Consider the following 18,806-nt stretch of genomic DNA (forward strand, 5'->3'; position numbering starts at 1 on the left):
ATCTTGAAAGGTCCAAAAGTGATTGTTCCAAAATCCTTGCATCGTTGCCACCCAGGAACTGATTCTACGAAAAGAAGGGTGAGAGGACTGGTATTTTGGCCTTCTATATCAAAGGATATTGAGAGAGTACTTTCATCTTGTTCTGTATGTAATAGTACTAAGCCACATCAACGTAAAGGACCACTTCAGCTAAACCAGATTCCTGAACTTCCTTCGTCAACAGTAGCTACAGACATTTTTGAATGGAATGGTCAACATTAGTTGGTGTTAGTAGACACTTATTCAAACTGGTTCAAGATTGACTACTTCCTAATCTAGCATCCAGTACTGTCATTGCTAAGCTGAAGTGTCATTTTCCAGTCCATGGTAGTCTGCACAAAGTTATTTCTGACAATGGTACACTGTTTACAAGCCAGCAGTTCAAGAAATTTGCTGAAGAGTGGGACTTTATTCATGTTACGAGTAGCTCTGAGTACCCACAGTCAAATGGTTTGGCAGAACATGCAGTTCAAAGTGTGAAACAGTTACTAGAGAAGTCGAAATGAGACAATAGTGATGTTTTTCTCAATCTCCTGAATCTCAGAAATATTTCTCATGATAAACATCTTGATTCACCTGCACAAAGGTTTTTGTCGAGACAAACCAGAACCACACTACCAATTCATAGCAATCTGTTGGTTCCCTGTGCTAAGAACAACAAAGCAGTGAAAGCTAAACTTATGTAAAGGCATTTGTCCCAGAAGTCCTATTATGATAAGTCCAACAAACTGCTCATTCCGTTACAAGAAGGAAAGATTGTGAGGATGCAGACATCCAAAGGTTTTGATCGGATTGAAGTCATGAAAAGTGTATGTCCTGTGCTGAGATTGCACATTTTGGAATCATAAGGAGTAGAATTTAGGTGGAATTGGAAACATTTAGTACTGTTGTCTGAGCCTATATTGCAGCATCTTGCCTATGAAAAAGACTCTAGATCTCAGAGTTAGTTATCCAGTGTTCCAATTCCAGAGGACATTCCAGCAAATAATCCTGTTCCTGAGAAGATTCCCAAAACTCCTGAAACAGATTGTTCAACAATGACTGTCCCTGTTGCTAAGCCCAGTCTTAATTGTTATATTACTAGATTAGGTCACATTTCCAGACCATGTTCCAGATACACAGCAACGTGGATGTGAACGTTGTGTTTATTTCTTAGTGTCTGTATAATTGCATGTCTTTTTCAGATGTCATTTTATTGTGGGCAATTCCCTAAAGAGGGAGGATGTAGATCAGTATGTATGTATACCTTTAAGAAGCTTTCCATGGGCTTTCACATATATAAATACTGAGCACATGGAAGCCAGACTGCCATTTTGTAGAGAGCTGTTGAGATGTAAGCATGCATGTATGTAATGGTCTGTCAGTTAATCAGTTCATTTGTATTTTATGTTGCTGCTATCCATCCTGATGTGTTTCTATATAATAAAACATATAAACAAGCTACCCCACATGTTCATCTTGAATCATAACATAGGATGAGCGACAACTTAAACAAGCAGTTAGCACTGGCAGTGACTGGAAACCATCTGGATATTTGCAAAGTTCTGCAGCAGTGTTTTGTATTGCCAGACAAATGTATGCATCTTAAAAGTTTGTTTTCAGCTCATTTTTATCAAGTCAGTGGTATGGCTAGACAAGGAACCTGTCATAGCTACAATATATTCTAGCCTGAGAAGTAAACATTGACATCTATTGCTGTCAGGAGATGTGAAATATTGTATTCTCCTTGCCATTGCTTAGGATTTCTGCACTTATTTCTGCTACATGATTATGAAAGATGAATGAACTGCCTAGTAAAATGCCTGTGTGTCTTTGTTCTATTACTTTAGGTAGAAGGGTTTCAGTGGGATGAGATATAAAAATCATAAAGGAAGATTTGGTTATCAACAAACCATTTTCAAACATTGTAGTCATGCTGATTTTTAGCAAATATAGTTTGTGATGCTCTAATTTCTTGGTTAAGACAAAGTCATCAGTGCACAGTGTAAGATTTAGGTTTGGGTGGTCCCATGATAGGTCATTTATGTTTAGAGAGAAGAGCAGTGGGCCTAATATGGATGACCAAGGTCCTTTTGGTGAGCAATCCTGTTTCAGAACAACAGTTGTTCAGTAGCACACAAAATGATTTATTATCTAGATAATTGCTAAATTAAGTGTTAATGTCTAATGAGAACTCATAGTTCATAAGTTTCATTAAAAAAACTTATGATCAACAACTACAAAAGTTCTTTTAAAATCAAGAAAGATGACACATGTAAGTAGTCCCTTCTCTGTGTTGTTATAAATATGTGATGTTGGTGCTAGGATAGCTGTCTCTGTACAGTATTTTGGACAGAAACTGTATTTTCTATCAGACAGCAGATCATATATGATATCATAACTGTGTACCTGGTGAAAAATTAACTTCTCCAGAATCTTAGCTAGCAGATATTTGAATTCAGTGTATACTTGTCAGCCTCTGATGGTTTTGAAACTTTAGGCAGTGGAGTATCTAGTTGATGTTGAAAACTAAGAAGGCTGATGATGTCATCAGTGTTAAGTTGTAGATGTGGGATAGTGGTGATGCCAGGGCTTTAACCCCTTGGCTGAGAAGCTTTAGGTGTAGATATTCCTTCCATTTTCACTAATTCTGTATCTCATTGCAAAGCTTTGGGAAGAAATGTCTAAATTCATTCTCATAAATCCTTGATGGCTGAGAAGGCCACGCTTTCAGGCAGTCAGTTTCTTGACAATTCAGTAAATCATTTTTGTCAAAGCTAAGCTGAGCACATCATCTGTGTAAATCTGCCATTACTGTGTGTGAAGTATGGATTCAGCTCACTGTTTGCAGTGTATGGTTTTCATTTTAAAAATGAGACTGAGAGAGAACCTGTGTACATTTTTTGTAATATGTGAAGTTTTGATTTGCATTTATAGATGAAAGAGAGAAGGAAGAAAAATGATGCTCAAGTTTAAAGGGGTAAAGGGCATTCACAGTTTATAAACATAGACTAACACCACCATTCAGAAGCTGATGTTAATTGTGGTTTCTATTCAAAATATTCAGAGTAATGATTCAGTATAGCATTCATGAAGAAAACCATAGGTCTAAGAACTACCTTTTGCAGGTTTCTCCTTCACAAGACATCTTTTTTGTGTTTGGAAGAATAGATGCAAGCAAACTGCACAATTCTGTTTTTAGCTCAGTTTATTAATGTACTTGCATTAATCATTTTCCCAAACTGTTATTACTGTCTATTCTTTTATACTTGCAGCTGCCTGTGGGGGTTTCATTACCAAGCTGAATGGAACTATAACTAGTCCTGGTTGGCCCAAGGAATATCCAACTAACAAAAACTGTGTATGGCAAGTGGTAGCCCCGGCACAGTACCGAATATCTATACAGTTTGAAAGCTTTGAACTTGAAGGCAATGATGTAAGTAAACATATTCTGTGATAGGATTAATTTGATTTTTACACAATTCTAGTAAACTGTATCACTAATTTAGCATGGTTTCTTTATTGTAGTTTATTTATTGCTGATGTCTTAACTCTAAACATGATTTATGTCCAACTTGGACTGGCAAAGTTCCCAAAGCCCATTGTTGGTTTTAGACCTGAAAATGTACAGTACGTGCAGTACATGAAAAGTTATATCATATACAAGAACAATTATGATATCCTTAAACAAATATGAGATAGTATCTGCATAATATTTCTCTAGCGTTAGCAACTCATCCGTATGTACAAAACCATGGTTCATGTGAGAACATGATGCACTAACCACAATCAAATGTTAGTGGGGAGCAGAGGTGTAGCTATGCTGGTGCCCATTACTGTCATCCAGTCTGCTGCCCCATCTTCAACTTTAAATTGAGGAGCAAGATAAAAAGCTTTCCTTTCATTTTAAACAGTAGCAAACTGCTTTCATTTATGCCACATGTGGAGCACTGAGGTGCTTCAGTTTAGACGTCAAATGCAAAAAAACATCTCTTCTTTAATTTTAAACTGTAGCAAACTCCTTGCCACAGTACCAAACATCTGCTTCAGTTTATGCCTCATACAGAATGCTAAAGAGCTTCACATCAGACTGCAAATGCAGTACCAGCATAATGGCAATTTGAAAAAAGGATGGTAATGCACTGAAGACCAATCAGCATCTGCCAATCACATCCCCTAGCATCTTGCATGAAGTGGAACTGCCTTCTTCTCCCCACCCTGTCTATGCTTCTAGTGTGGAGTCTTTTAAAAACAGCTTATGTAGCAGAGAAAAGAACAGTACCCTATTTGTTTGTATATCTCAATGTTCGATAATGTCCGTTAAATAAAGCATTCTCTAAACATATATATATATAACTGTACTATGCTTCCGATGTGGAGTCTGCATCACATATTCTCACAGACTATTGCTGCATATAATCAAAACAGCTTTTAGTGCCAGAACCTAGTCTATTAAAAAAGCTTAAATAGCACCTAAAAATGATACCTTATCTGCTTGTATATCGCAATATGTTCTCTTTTAATAAAATAAAACGTTCTCTAGCTATGTGGAAGTGTGTGTGTGTGTGTGTGTGTGTGTGTGTGTGTGTGTGTGTGTGTGTGTGTGTGTGTGTGTGTGTGTGTGTGTATGACAATTAGTAAAGAATTTCTTAATAAGAGTACCTTTAAATGAATGATTTATTAGAAAAATGTAGTAAATTTTGAAAAAGAATATGGCAGTGAACATACTTCATAAGTACTTCTTGCACTGCCATGTTTCCTGCTTTCAACTTACTAACACTGTTTCTTTTTTATATTCCTGATTAACTGCAATTGAGATCTTTAGAAAAGGGTAGAAGCAAACTACATAGGAAAAATGGGAATTATGGGAACAGTCCATATAGGGGAGGAACCTGTTGGCTGACACATTCTATGAAAACGTCACTCCCCTGCCACACATACCCCATGACATCCCTACCACTTTGTATCTCTAAAGAGAAAGTTGTAAACCCCCTAAGGCCAAAATCACAGCATCCACAATACCTGATAACATCCCAGGCTGCATTCTACATGGGCTCTCACAAGAATTAGCAACACCATTGGGTATTCCTTTCAATCATAGTCTAAACACCTGCTTCGTCCCAGCTGAATAGAAAACGGCCACTGTTATTCCTTTGCACAAAGGTGGTGCTTCCACTGACCCCGGGATCTATAGACCTATTAGCCTGACTAGCCTTATCTGCAAGGCCATGGAGCGAATCATCATGGACCTTATTAACACAGATATAAGTAATCTGCAAACACTTGACCCTACTCAGTTTGGTTTTGTCAACAGGAGATCATGCCTGTTAAACCTGGTGGACTTTTTGAGACAGTCACCAAGGCCCTGGATGAGGGGAAATCTGTGTATACAGTCTACCTAAACTTAGCCAAGGCTTTTGACACTATCCCCCACTCAGGCATCATTGACAAACTCGCCCAGCTAGGTAGCAAGAAATGTGGAAAAAGCATAAATATAGTTGTAAGTATAGAAAACTTCTGGAAGAACCTCATTTTGATCAGGAACAAATGCAGGAATGGTTGAGGACAGGTGAATTTAAACCAAGAGATGAAAGATTAATATCGGTGGGCCAAGATAGTGGGTTACATGCACATTGATTTACAAAGTCCATTGAACATGTGGGAGAAACAGGTTCTGTAAAACCGAATTGGAAACAGTTGCGCACCTAGTTGCTGGTTGCGACATACTAATGGCGGAAGGACTGTATGCTGAAAGGCATAATAATGTGGCAAGACTATTGCACTGGGGGTTGTACAAACATTATGGTATTGAAGTGGCTGAAAAAAAACAGTGGAAACTTGAGCCACAAAGCATCATAGAAAATTATGAAGTTTATATCACATGGGATCACCCATTACCAACAGTTCAAAAGATAGATGCTAGAAAACCAGATATAGTGGTCCAAGAAAAGAAGACAAAAGTAGCACTGATCATTGAAATCACTACACCCAGTGACTACAGTGTCATGCATACAGAGAGACACAAAGTCATAAAATATCATGATCTGCAGGCAGAAATTAGAGCAATGTGGAAGAAACATACTCAGACAGTTCCAATAGTAGTAGTAGGAGCAACAGGGCTTATAAAAAAGAATCTACAATCATATTTAGATATGTTACCAATCCATGTAACCCCATATAAATTGCAGGAGTCATTACTGGGCACATTGTGGGTGCTGTGAAGATCACTTTTGGCTGACATCAAAGACTAAAACAATACTAATTTCATGAACTTTAATTGTACTTTGAGTTAGGAATGGGGTCCATTCCCGTCATAGTATTAGAAACCCAAAAGATTTGGAGAAATTAAAAAAAACTAGGTATCAACTGTTGTACTGTTAGATGGGTCACTAACTGGCTCATTGATAGAACACATATAGTCAAAATAGGGGAATCCACCTTCAACAGCAGACCTGTAACCAGTGGTGTTCCACAGGGATCAATCCTGGGACCTCTACTGCTTGGAATCTATTTCTTCAGAGTACAAGCAAAAACTAAAGGTCTGTGGCTGACAAAGTTTGCTGATGACTGCAAACTAGGAGCAGTTATAGAAACTCCAAATGATGTCAACATCTTACAAGAGGGTCTTTCACAAACAAATGATTGGTGCCGAATTGATGGCCTTAAACTCAATGCAAAAAACTGTATTATCATCCCTTTTGGTAAGAGCTAACTACCACATCTGTAGCAACACCCTAAATATGCACTTGGTGGTGAGAGACCTGGGCACACAGATTGACTGCAACCTTAACTTTGATCACCATGTCTCCACAGTAGTAAGAAGGGCATTCTATATTACTCTTCTCATAAGTAAGGGCATTGCCTCCAGAAATAAAAGAAGTTATAACCTCCCTGTACTCTTGCCTCATCAGGCCAATAATTGAGTACAACACCCCTTTTGGTATGTACCTTTCCAAGCACCTGCAGCAATTGGAGAGACCACGAAAATTCAAGGTCTTCAGTATCTGTCCTATGTGGATCATCTGAAATCACTGTCACTTTATTCTGTTTCATACAGACTAATCAGGTGATCTCTGCCTTGCATATAAAGCAATCTCTGACCCTGCTTTATTGGAAATGCCAAATATCCACAAGTCAAATGGTACACAGGTTACTCACTCTAAGGACCTTAACCTGGTATGTGACATTAGTAGAACCTCCTGGAGGGACAGGTTTGTCTCCCAGAGGTTACCACACCTTTGGAACAGACTACCACTTCATGTCAAACAGAGTACCTCATTGTTCCTCTTCAAATGCAATGTGGACGATTGGATGGGTAACTGTAAATTCAACCTGGGGGTTCCACCTGTGTCCCTCTCGGACAGGGGCAATAGGGGCTGATCGTGGAAATAAGGGTAGAACTTAACTACGCTTGTAAGGGCCCTAGGGCCATTAGCCTAGTAACTTCCTATGATCCTTAAAAGAAGGAGGACTTTAATGAGCTATGTAATGTTTGACTGAAAGTGATTGGGTAGATTATAAGTGATGTATAATATTTGCAACTGGGAATGTGTCAGTATGGTTTGTGATGTAAAATGCTTGCAACTAGGACTGAGCTGATGTGGTTTGTTTTCATTTGTATAAATGTATGATTGCTTATGTTGTAAGTGATGGTTTAAGAAAGGTGTTTCTTGTTTAAAAAAAGGGGCAGGAATTGAATAATGTATGTAATGTTGCTTAGGTTATATGATATATAGCAATGTATGTGAAGTATAATGTTTGTAAATGTTAAGTTGTTAATAGTTTCATTACTTTTGTATAAATATAAATTTGCTTTTGTCACAAGTGATAATTCAGTTAAGGTGTGTTTAAATAAAAAGACTTATTTTGAGACATCTGATGTTCATTTTCTACTTTAATAGTATAAATGCATTCCCTGTTTTGTCTTATTTTAGGTACCACACTGAAGAAGCACTTTAGTGTTTTGATATTCCATGCTCTTATTGTTTCATCTAGAAGACGTTATCTGTTTCAGTTGGACATGGAAATTTTAACAGGAATGGGAAATACCATAGGTGAAGGAGTTTGCTTTTTGTGAGTGCATGAAATGAGGATGGAATGGATGAATCATTGACTTGAACCAGTTGGAAGGAAGATGAGTTTGACAGGGACAGATTTAGGCTGAAGGATGATGATATAAAAAATGAAAAAATAATTAGGATGCTGTGGATAAAAGTAAGCAGAGGGAGCTCATCCGGATGGTAATGGTTGTCTGACTACTTTAATGAGTGAACAATGCAGGAAGCAGATAAAGTAGATGGATGTTATGAAAATTTGAAAAGGTATAAGTGCTGATGGGAAAAATAAAACCATGTCTGACAGCAAGGGAGCAATAATTAGGGAAGGCAAACGAGTAAGAGAGCACTTGATTGAAAATTGTGTTTTTGATTTTTGCAGTGTTTTTGCTTAAAGAAAAGTAGCTAAGAAGAAATAAAGATGGAAATGTTATCAAAGAAAAATAGAAAAGACAGTGGGAGAAGGAAGCGCATGCCCTCACAAAAAAGGAAACAAGTTAGATAAGCATGAGTGGGGATGTTCAGATAGTAGATATAGTGGGAGGTAATGTAACAGATGTGTTTCACGAGGAGGAAAAAAGGAAGAAGAATCCATGGGGGTTCAGGTGGTGAGGGAAAAAAGAAGAGGACTTTTTGAGATAATTCCTCAAGCAGAAAACATAGCAAGTGTAAGTAACATATTTGTGGGTATGTGCAATATGATGAAAAAGGAACACACTTTGTAGAAGTAGTTAGAATCAGGAAGCATGAGAAATGGATGAAAGTCAAGGGGAAAAAAAGCATTTTGGGGGGGGTGGTCTGTTGTTAAAAAAAAGGTGAGTGGCTCTTAAAATGTAAACAGACCTTAAGGATTTAAGAAAGTGTGTTCTTATAATTACTGAATAAAAACTGCAAGAAAGACCAGCCAAGCTAGACTGTTCACTGTGTAATACCTTCAACCACTTGTAATGGAGGACCATGGGTAATATGCAAATGACTCATTGAGGGCACAAGTCTTTAAGGCAAACCTTTCTATTTATAAGGAACAAGACTTATTGTTGAAAAAGAAAGGCACATAGAAGTTCAGAAAGAAAGCTTAGGTGCTCAGTAGGTTATGATGAATTCTGATTTGATACTAGGTTGTGCACATCAGCAGCAGAATGTTAAAAGGTTAATCAAACTTTGTTATACAGCCGAACATTATAGGGTTAATAAAATGATAGAATTTGGTGGGTAATAATTATGCATGTAAGTTATTGTGTGGAATGGAGGTGGCACTGTGCTTCAGTTTAGTTTATTTCAACATCTAGTTTGGTAGGACTATCCAGTACTGCTTTGAAATTATTAAGTGGCTACTTACACTGTAGAACTCTTCAAAGTTTAAATAGATCACTTTTAAAGAGCCAACCATGCCATTTGAAATCAGAGTTCCACAGAGTTTACATACATGTGATACCTTTCACTGTTTTCATTAATACAATTTGTCATATTTCATTACCTCCATATGCTTCCCACATTAATGATATGAAGGTGTGTCACACTGAAGTGACTCCTTCAGTTGTGAGTACATCCCTTGCAGCTGACAACTTTAACCAAGGGAAGGCCATATTGTTTAGAATGCAAAAAATGGATTGGTTTGTTGCTGTTCAGTTGGAGTCTTCCAACCCCCAGTTTTGGTACAGTTATCACAGTTTGCTTATTTAAATAACCACAATGCGGGGAACTGTGTTTAGTATTCATTGAAATAAAGGCTGCATTAGGAAGGTGATTCTGCTGTGCATACTTTAGCATCATCCCTTTCTACTCAAGCCAAAATCCCCCAGAGTACAAAGAAGAGCATCATAGGATCATAGGAATTTACTTTGCTATTGGCCCCAAGGCTCTTATAAGCCTAGCCAAGAGTTTAACCCATGTTTAGCCAAGTCAGCACCCAAAGCCCCTGCCCAGCAAGGACACAGGTGGAATCCCAGGGGTGTATTATCTGTTTCTCATCCAGTTATCCAGATTGTGCTTAAAAATGATAATGACGTACTCTGCTTGATATGGAGAGGGAGTGTAGTCCACAGATGGGGAAGTCTCTGGGACACAAACCTGTCCCACCAACAAGTCCCATTGATGTCACAAACCAGGGTTACTCGAGTGGAGCTTGATTTGTGGATATGCAGCAATCCCATCAAGGCGGGGTCTGAGATTGCTTTGTATGCCAGACAGAGGTCACCTCTGAGGAGTCTGTATGAAACTGAGTAGAGGGACAGGGCTTTTAGCCTATCTGTGTATGGTAGATGTTTGAAGCCCTGGATTCTCCTGGTGAGGAACCTCTGTGGTCTCTCCAGCTGCTGCATGTGCTTTGCAAGGTGCATGCCGAAGGGGGCACTGTTCTCAATAATGGGCCTTATAAGGGAAGAATACAGGGATGTTATGACCTCCTTGTCCCTGGATGAAATACCCTTACTTATGAGGTGGGCTATGTACAAAGCTTTCCGTGCAATGGAAGCAACATGGTGGTTAAAAGTCAGGTTGCTATCAAGCTGGGTGCCCAAATCCCTCACGACTGATTGAGTGCTTAGGACATTGTTATTAATGTGATAATATGCAAGGACATCAGTCTCCCCAAAGGGGATAATTGTGCATTTTTTGGCTTTCACCTTGAGGCCATGTTTCTGGCACCAGTCATTTGTTTGGATGAGACCCTCTTGGAGGGCGTCCACATCACTTAGGGAATTGATGACCGCACCCAGCTTTATTTCAAATTTTCCTCACAAAAGAAAAGTAGGTATGTGTATGCTGGTCATGCTGACTGTTAAGCTACTGTATTTAGGACATTCCTTTCTTTTGACAAGAAATTTTAATCTAAGAGCAGTATTGGAACTTTTCATTGTACAGACACATCCTGCCTTTTGTTTGACATGCTTCTACTTCCACTGGAAAAAAACTTAAAAGGCACTTACCTGAAGAAACAAGATGCTACACTCTCTCCCTCCCCTCCCAACAGTTCACAAAATAAGATACTGCACCCGAGACTATGGTTAGGAAAGGTAGGAGTTTATTTCTTAGTCCCACCTCCTTCATGACATAGATATATGACTGTGGCCCAGGCATTGGAGAAGCTCATGAGGAGCAGGAGTGTAACAATGAGGCTCACAGCAGCTCATTTCTGCCATGTTGGATGTGGAGGGCATATGTTTTCTACAGTCCTGGCTCCAAGCAGAGACTGAGAACCACTGTCCATGTCATTAGCATCAACAAGGTAAGGAAGAGGATTTAGAGGTGCATCACCAAGGAGATGACATCACACCTTTCATAATGCCCATGTGCATGCCCACCTCAGAATGCATCACCAACATGCCAAGGAGAAGTAAGATCATCTCTCTGCTTCAGCCTATAAACTACCTTTGGAGGAGGACCCACTAAGCAGAGAGTTACATATCATGGTATTGCTAATTGCATGAGGATCTATGGTGGATGAAATCAGTTGGGAACTAGTAAGAAGGAGCCTGACAGTTATGGTAAATGGGAAGATCAAGTGACCCCCCCCCCTTTAAAAAAGGAGGTTTATGTCTTGGTCCTCATGCAGGTCAGTGCATTATATTGGCCAGTAATTTATATATGCATGCTATTGTTCTTTTAGCTGAAATGGGATAATTTGTTCTAGTCTGGCTACCTGCAGTATAAAAGAGTAGTTTCTAAACTACTTGGAGCTTTTTATTCCTGCACCTCCACTGAAAATGGGCTCCTGCTCTTTCAGACTATCGTGGTAAACAAATGGAAGTAAATACATAATACTTATGATATATTTTGGGTATTTCTCTGATACATTAAATACCTTCTCTTAAGGTCAGCAGTGAGTGTGCATGCATACATATTACAAAATAAAAGAAAGAATGCTGATTACCCTCCAGCTCTAGGTTGTTATAACCTACTCATCCATAGTGTGAGCATTTAAAATACTACTGACACAGCTTAGTATACCAAATATGCAGCACTGAAACTTTAGTTCTATTTCAGCCTTCCTAAGTTCTACACTAAATGTTCCAGGCAAGCTGCTACAGTCAGCAATGATGACTAATATATTATTAATATATAGTTGTACTTTCAAAGTACAGGTTACTTAGGTGCTTTATTATTTTAACAAAGAAATCAGTTATCAGTGGAATGCATTGTATGAAGTTCTTAAGTAACTCGGATAATTATGATCTTTTGGCAGATATCAATGATTATACAGTGTAGCTGGTACAAATCCAGGTTAGATACAACAGGTGTTTAACTGCAGACCAGTATGCAAAAGTCTTCCATCAAATAAAAATTGCTTCTTAGAAAAATGTATCATTTGAATTTACCCTCTGGCCAACTCTTCATAAATGTTGTTTTCCTAAAAGAGATTTGCACTACTTGGAAACTTTCTGAGTACACATGTAGAATGTTAAGGGGCCTGCTTTGTCCCCTTTCATGACACACAATACTGTTTATTTGCTATTTTGGGAAGGGATGTTAACTGTAATCAGGTAATAAAACACATTTAAAGTGTTCAAGTTCTCTGTCACAAACAGTACAACTTGTACAACTGTCACACATAGTTCTTCTGACAATGCTTACAGCATGTAGGCATAACTTGCTTGCATATCAGAGTTCCTAGAATGTCAAAGCAAGCTATGCCCAATTACTATAAATAACCAACATTATATAAATGTACTAAAGTGTAACACTACAACTCCTTCCCTATCCCTAAATTTCACAATCCTGTCCCTAACCTTAATCGTAAACCCATAACCCTAAAAATCTGCCCCTTTTCCTAATACCCCACCCATAATCCTTTTCCTACCCCTAAATCCTAAAACCCATCCCTAACTGCATAACAATGTCCTTAACCTTAAATCGCTTTTCCAACCCAAAAGTTCTAATCCTATTCCTAACTTTAAAATCCTTCCCTAACCCTAAATCTCCAATCTCTACCCTAATCCTAAAACCCCTCTAGCCCTAAAACATCCTCCTTAACCCTAAAAAAATGGGTTGCATGATTCTGTATCAATATTTATCATACTTAAAAATAGAGCACAGAGATTATGATTACAATTAGTTTATTGTATATTAGTTAGGTTTTGTATTTTTATTATAGTTAAAACAGTTTTAAAAAGTTTTTTTTTCAAGTATTTTTTAATAATTAAGTATTAATATGTTGTTGCTAATAAGTTGGGGATGATTAAGTGTGAAGTTGATTGGTTAGATAAATTACCTGTCCTCTGTGGCATAAGAACTTGTTTAGGGAATGCTATTGAAAAGTACAGATTTTTTGGAAGAGAATCTAGGTAATCACTTCACAAATCATTATAACAGTAAAAAAAAGGAAACAAATAAATCTAATGTTTATAGGCATAAAAATGCAGAAGACAATAGAGAGAAAATGTATGATTTACAACAAAATGTATAAATATGCAAGTAGTAGGATAAACTCTCAGAAATACATTAAAATACAATGATATAAGATGAAGACCTAGATGGCAGTCTGAAGTTTCCTACGTAAAGGAAAAGTGAGGCAGTGGAAAGAAAATGAAATGACAGAAATGTTACCTTTACTGAAGACAGAAAAAAAAAAGACAGCCCAAATGGAAGAAAAATAGGTTTCAAATATTGTGTAGAATTATACAAACAAAGGACTATAAAATCAGTAAACTGTGAAGAATCAGGTGCCTAGATTATAAAATAATCTGAAGTAGTACAATAAATTAAAGACTCATAGCAAAACAAAGCAGTGGACATTTGGACTCTAATGATATTTGAAATAATGATTATCATATGCTTCCTGATATTTTGGGGTGGGCATTATTGCACATTTATAAGAACTTGGGAAATATTTGCTAAGGAGAAGTATTGCACTTTATTAATATTAAACTATTGAACATCAGATGTCAACAAATCAAGTAAGTGAAAATGTATCTCTCTCGCTCTCTCTTTATATATATCTATATATATATATATATATATATATATATATATATATATATATATATACGTGTGTGTGTGTGTGTGTGTGTGTGTGTGTGTGTGTGTGTGTGTGTATATATATATATATATATATATATATATATATATATATATATATATATATATACATACAGTGGATATAAAAAGTGTACACACCACTGTTAAAATGCCAGGTTTTTGTGATATAAAAATAGGAGACCACAATAAATCATTTCAAAACTTTTTCCACCTTTAATGTGACCTATAACCCATACAATTCAATTAAAAAACAAATAAATCTGTTAGGGGGAAAAATATAAAAAACAAAAAACGTATAATAAGCTGGTTGCATACCCCTTCTTAAACTAATACTTTTGTGTGTTGTTCATAGGTTAGGTTAGGTTCATACTAGGCTCTCTGCCCAGGCATTTTTATAAGCCCAGCCAGAATGTGTTTGGCTTTCGCCACCCATTTTAAATTTATTTTGCTATGCCCTTTTTCGAGGTTAGTATACTATGCCTCTATCTAACAGTGACACAGTGAGTGATACGGGGGGTAAACCGATCTCCCATCCACTCATCAAGATTCCTCTTGAAGAGAGTCAATGAGGGACTCTGCCTAACCTGGACTGGGATTTTATTCCAGAGTGAAGGAGCCTCTGGGTTATGAATCTGTCCCTCCAGCATGTCCTTTATATTTATTTGCAGAGGTTCAAGTCTCTCTCCAGAGCCTCGATGATGATTGGATTTTTTTCTGAGGCAGCATGTCCATATAATTCCGGGGGACATGGCTTTTTCACGTCAGGCACAGATCTCCTCTGAACAGGCGGTATGCCACTGAGTAGAGCTGGAGTTTCTTTAACCGGGCAGCATATGGCATCTGTTTGAGCCCTTTGATCCTCTTGGTGAGGTACTTTGGGTCTTTCCAGTTGCTGCAGGTGTCTGGTAAGGTACATCCCAAAGGCATTGTACTCAATTATGGGCCTGATGAGGGATGAGTAAAGAGGCGATGACCTCCCTGATCTAGATGTGAATCCCTTCATGATTAGGTGGGCTATATAAAATGTTTTCTAACCACTTTGGCCACGTGGTTGTCAAATGAGAGATTGCTATCAACTTGGGTCCCCAGGTCCCTAATTACTTCTTCTGTACTTAATGGATTTCCACCTATGTGGTAATTTGTGGGCACTTTGTTTTGCCAAAGGGGATGACTATACACTTTTGGCATTAGCTTGAGGCCATGGCTCTGGCACCAGTTGTCTGTTTCTATGAGGCCCTTTGGAGGATGCTTGTGTCAGCTGGACCCAGTTTTATGTCACCCAGTTTGCAGTCATCTGTGAACTTGGTCAGCCACAGTCCTTCCGTGTTGGCCTGTACCTCCGAGAAATATATACCGAACAAGAGAGGTCCCAGGACTGAGCCTTGTGCATCACCACTTGTAACTGGTTTGAGTCTGACATGGCTCCAGCAATTCTAACCATGTGGGTTCTGTCCTTGAGCCAGTTTGCAATCCATCTAGTGACATAGGGTTATATTTAAGCTGGTGAGCTTATCTATAATGCCTGAGTGGGGTATTGTATCGAAGGCTTTTGCGAGGTCCAGGTAGGCTGTGTGGACCACCTCCCCTCGTCAATGGCCTTGGTGACTGTTTCAAAGAAATCAACCAGGTTTAAGAGGCAGGATTTGCCCTTAACAAAGCCGAACTGGTAGGATCCAGTGTTTGTAGGTCCCCAATATCTTTATTTATGAGGTCCATGATGATCCTTTCCATAGCTTTGCAGACCAAGCTAGTCAGGCTTATGGGGCGATAGTTTCCAGGATCCGTTGAGGCACCACCTTTATGGAGAGGGACCACTGTTGCTGCACGCCACTCTTTGGGCACATATCCTGTAGTAAGGCTGAGATTGAACAGTAGTTTTATGTTTGGGTTTAGCTCTTCTTTGAGTTCATGTAGGACGAGGCCGGGACACCATCTGGTCCCATTGATGCTGTGTTTTACCTGAGCATCTGAGATGTCAGGGGCAGCACTCTGCTGGGATAGATATTTGCCCTTTTGGTGGGAGGGGAGAAGTTTGCTGAACCTGTCAGCTAGGATGTTGGCAATGTCTGTGGGTTCGTGTATTTTTGTCATTTTGGACTAATTCTGAGCATATCTGGGAATTGCCACCCAGGTTCCTAACATAACTAAAGAAAGCCTTGTGATTATCCTTAGTGTCCTGTGCAATTTTTCTCTCAAGCTGGCCTTAGACAATTTTATGTGTGCCCGTAGTTTTTGCTAATACTGATCAGTGATGCCTTCCCTTTTGGGATTTTGCTTTATCATTTAGTAGCTTCCTCCTTCTATTGTATAGTTTGTTTATGGCTGGGGTCCACCAGACAGGGCGTCTGCCTTTGGAGGATTGGGTCTTGGTTTTATTTGGGATCATGATCCATGCATGCCTGAAGGTGTTGATAGAATCCTTTTATAAGGGGTTCGGCGCTGTGCGCTGTATTTTCCCCAGTGCCGGGGGCTTTGAAGGATTCCACCTCAGTTTTGAGGAGTGTAAAATTTGCTTTAGAGAAGTTTTTCACTGTGGTTTTCTGGGCAGGGGTGGGGGATGTGAATATCCAGTGAGATTAGTTTATGGTCTGATCTTACCATTGAGGGATACACTTCTGGTCTGGAGCATAGAGTCCCCATGTTGGTGATGATCAGGTCCAGTATGTTTTCCCTCTTGTGGGAGTGGTAACAAGTTGTTCCATAGCATTTGAGTTTATAAATTCTAGGAACCTTTGGGCTAGGGTGTTGGAGCTAGAGTAATGCTCCCAGTCTATGTTTGGGTAGTTGAAGTCGCCCAATATAATGGTGTTTGGAGAGACCTTCATATTTTCCAGTGTTCTCAGGAAGGCCGAGTGGGGTTCCTGGTTTTGGGAGGGTGGTCTGTAGCAGGCTATAAACTGGAAGGCAGTTTACCCACTGTTAGTTGCACATGGATAGTCTCTGATGCTTCGTGCTTTGCCACCAACCTGGAGGTGTGGGTATCTTTGATGAATATCGATACTCCCCCTCCTTTTGTGGTTCGGTCGTGGTTCGGTCGGTTTGTGGTTCGGTTTTGTAGCACCTTTTGATTTAATTACAGCATTCAGTCTTCTTGGGTACATACCTGCTATCAATTAAAGAGACTCTGATTATCCCCAAATAAAGTTCAGGTGCCCTTGTAGGATTTTTCTGACATTTACTCAGTTGCCTGCTACAGCAAAAGCCATGGTTTGCAGAAAGCTTACAAAGCATCAAAGGGATTACATTGTTGAAAGGTATCAGTCAAAAGAAAGGTACAAAAAATTTCCACAGCATTGGATATACCATGGAACAAAGTGAAGACAGTCAACAAAAAGTGGATAAAATATGGGACAACAGTGATGTTGTAAAGAACTGGACGTCCCTCCAAAATTGATGAAAAGATAAGATGAAAACTGGTCAGGGAGGTTGCCAAGAGACCTACAGCAACACTGAAGGAGCTGCAGGAATTTCTGGCAAGTATTGGTTGTGTACTACATGTGACAACAATCTCCCGCATTCTCCATATGTTTGGGCTATGGGGTAGGGTTGCAAGACTGAAGCCTTTTCTTGCACAGAAAAACATCCAGGCCCAGCTAAAATTTGCAAAACAATACATCAGGTCTCCCAGAAGCATGTGGGAAACCAAAAGATGACCATCTCCACAGTGCAGCATGGTGGTGGCAGTATCATGCTTTGGGGTTGCTTTTCTTCATCTGGAACTAGGGCTTTAGTCAAGGTGGAGGGAATTATGAACGGTTCCAAATGCCAGTCACTTTTGGCCCAAAACCTTCAGGTGTCTGCTAGAAAGCTGAAAATGAAGAGAAAGTTCACCTTTCAGCACAACAGTGACCCCAGTCATGCATCCAAATCAACAAAAGAATGGTTTCACCAGTAGAAAGTTAAAGTTTTGGAATAGCCCAGCCAGAGCCCAGACCTAAATCCAATAGAAAACCTGTGGGCTGACCTGAAGAGGGCTGAGCACAAGAGATGCCCTCATAATCTGACAGATTTGGAGCACTTTTGCAAGCAAGAGTGGGCAAATATTGCCAAGTCAAGATGTGCCATGCTTATAGACTCCTACCCAAGAAGACTGAATGCTGTAATTAAGTCAAAAGCTGCTTCAACAAAGCATTAGCTTAAGGGTGTGCACACTTATGCAACCAGCTTATTGTACATTTTTTATTTTTTATATTTTTCCCCTAACATATTTGTTTGTTTTTCAATTGAATTGTACAGGTTTTAGGTCACATTAAAGGTTGGAAAACACAGAAAACTGGCATTTTAAAAGGGGTGTGTGACCAGTTTTTTATATCCACTGTGTATATATATATATATATATATATATATATATATATATATATATATATATATATATATATATATATATATATATAGATATACACACACACACACACAGACACATATATATTAGTGTAAGTGATATATAATGACAGTAAATCATTTCTTCTGGGCTTTCTGCTGTGAAATTCATGCTACAGTGTTAGACAAGTCAACAAAATGCAGTAAGTAAAATAATTTTTGTGATGACTCATGAATTGACTTATCTAATCTTACTGTGTAATAGTTTTTGTGTTATTTTGTCCCCACTGCCTGCCAAGAATGTGTGGCCGTACTTCCCCTGTACAAGCTCTCTTATGCAAGGCAAGGGTGTGTACAATGGACTGTCTGCTCTGGTTGCCTCTCACTTTCATGAGGGACTTTGAGATCAAGCAGCAATTCATAGGTTCATAGGTAGGT

At 38.8% G+C, this 18,806-nt stretch overlaps 1 protein-coding gene across 1 annotated transcript in view; it reads left to right on the plus strand.

The window, feature by feature from the left end:
• The window catches only part of TLL2 (tolloid like 2), a 2,712,623-nt gene that overhangs the window by 2,516,929 nt on the left and 176,888 nt on the right, over window positions 1–18,806 (plus strand). The window contains exon 15 of the mRNA XM_044056577.1: window positions 3,294–3,454. Coding sequence (XP_043912512.1) covers window positions 3,294–3,454 — 161 coding nt within the window. The remainder of the gene's footprint in view (window positions 1–3,293; window positions 3,455–18,806) is intronic.

Source organism: Protopterus annectens, chromosome 14.part0 (genome assembly GCF_019279795.1).
Source record: "Protopterus annectens isolate FY-2018-M chromosome 14.part0, PAN1.0, whole genome shotgun sequence".
NCBI classification, from domain to species: Eukaryota; Metazoa; Chordata; order Ceratodontiformes; family Protopteridae; genus Protopterus; species Protopterus annectens.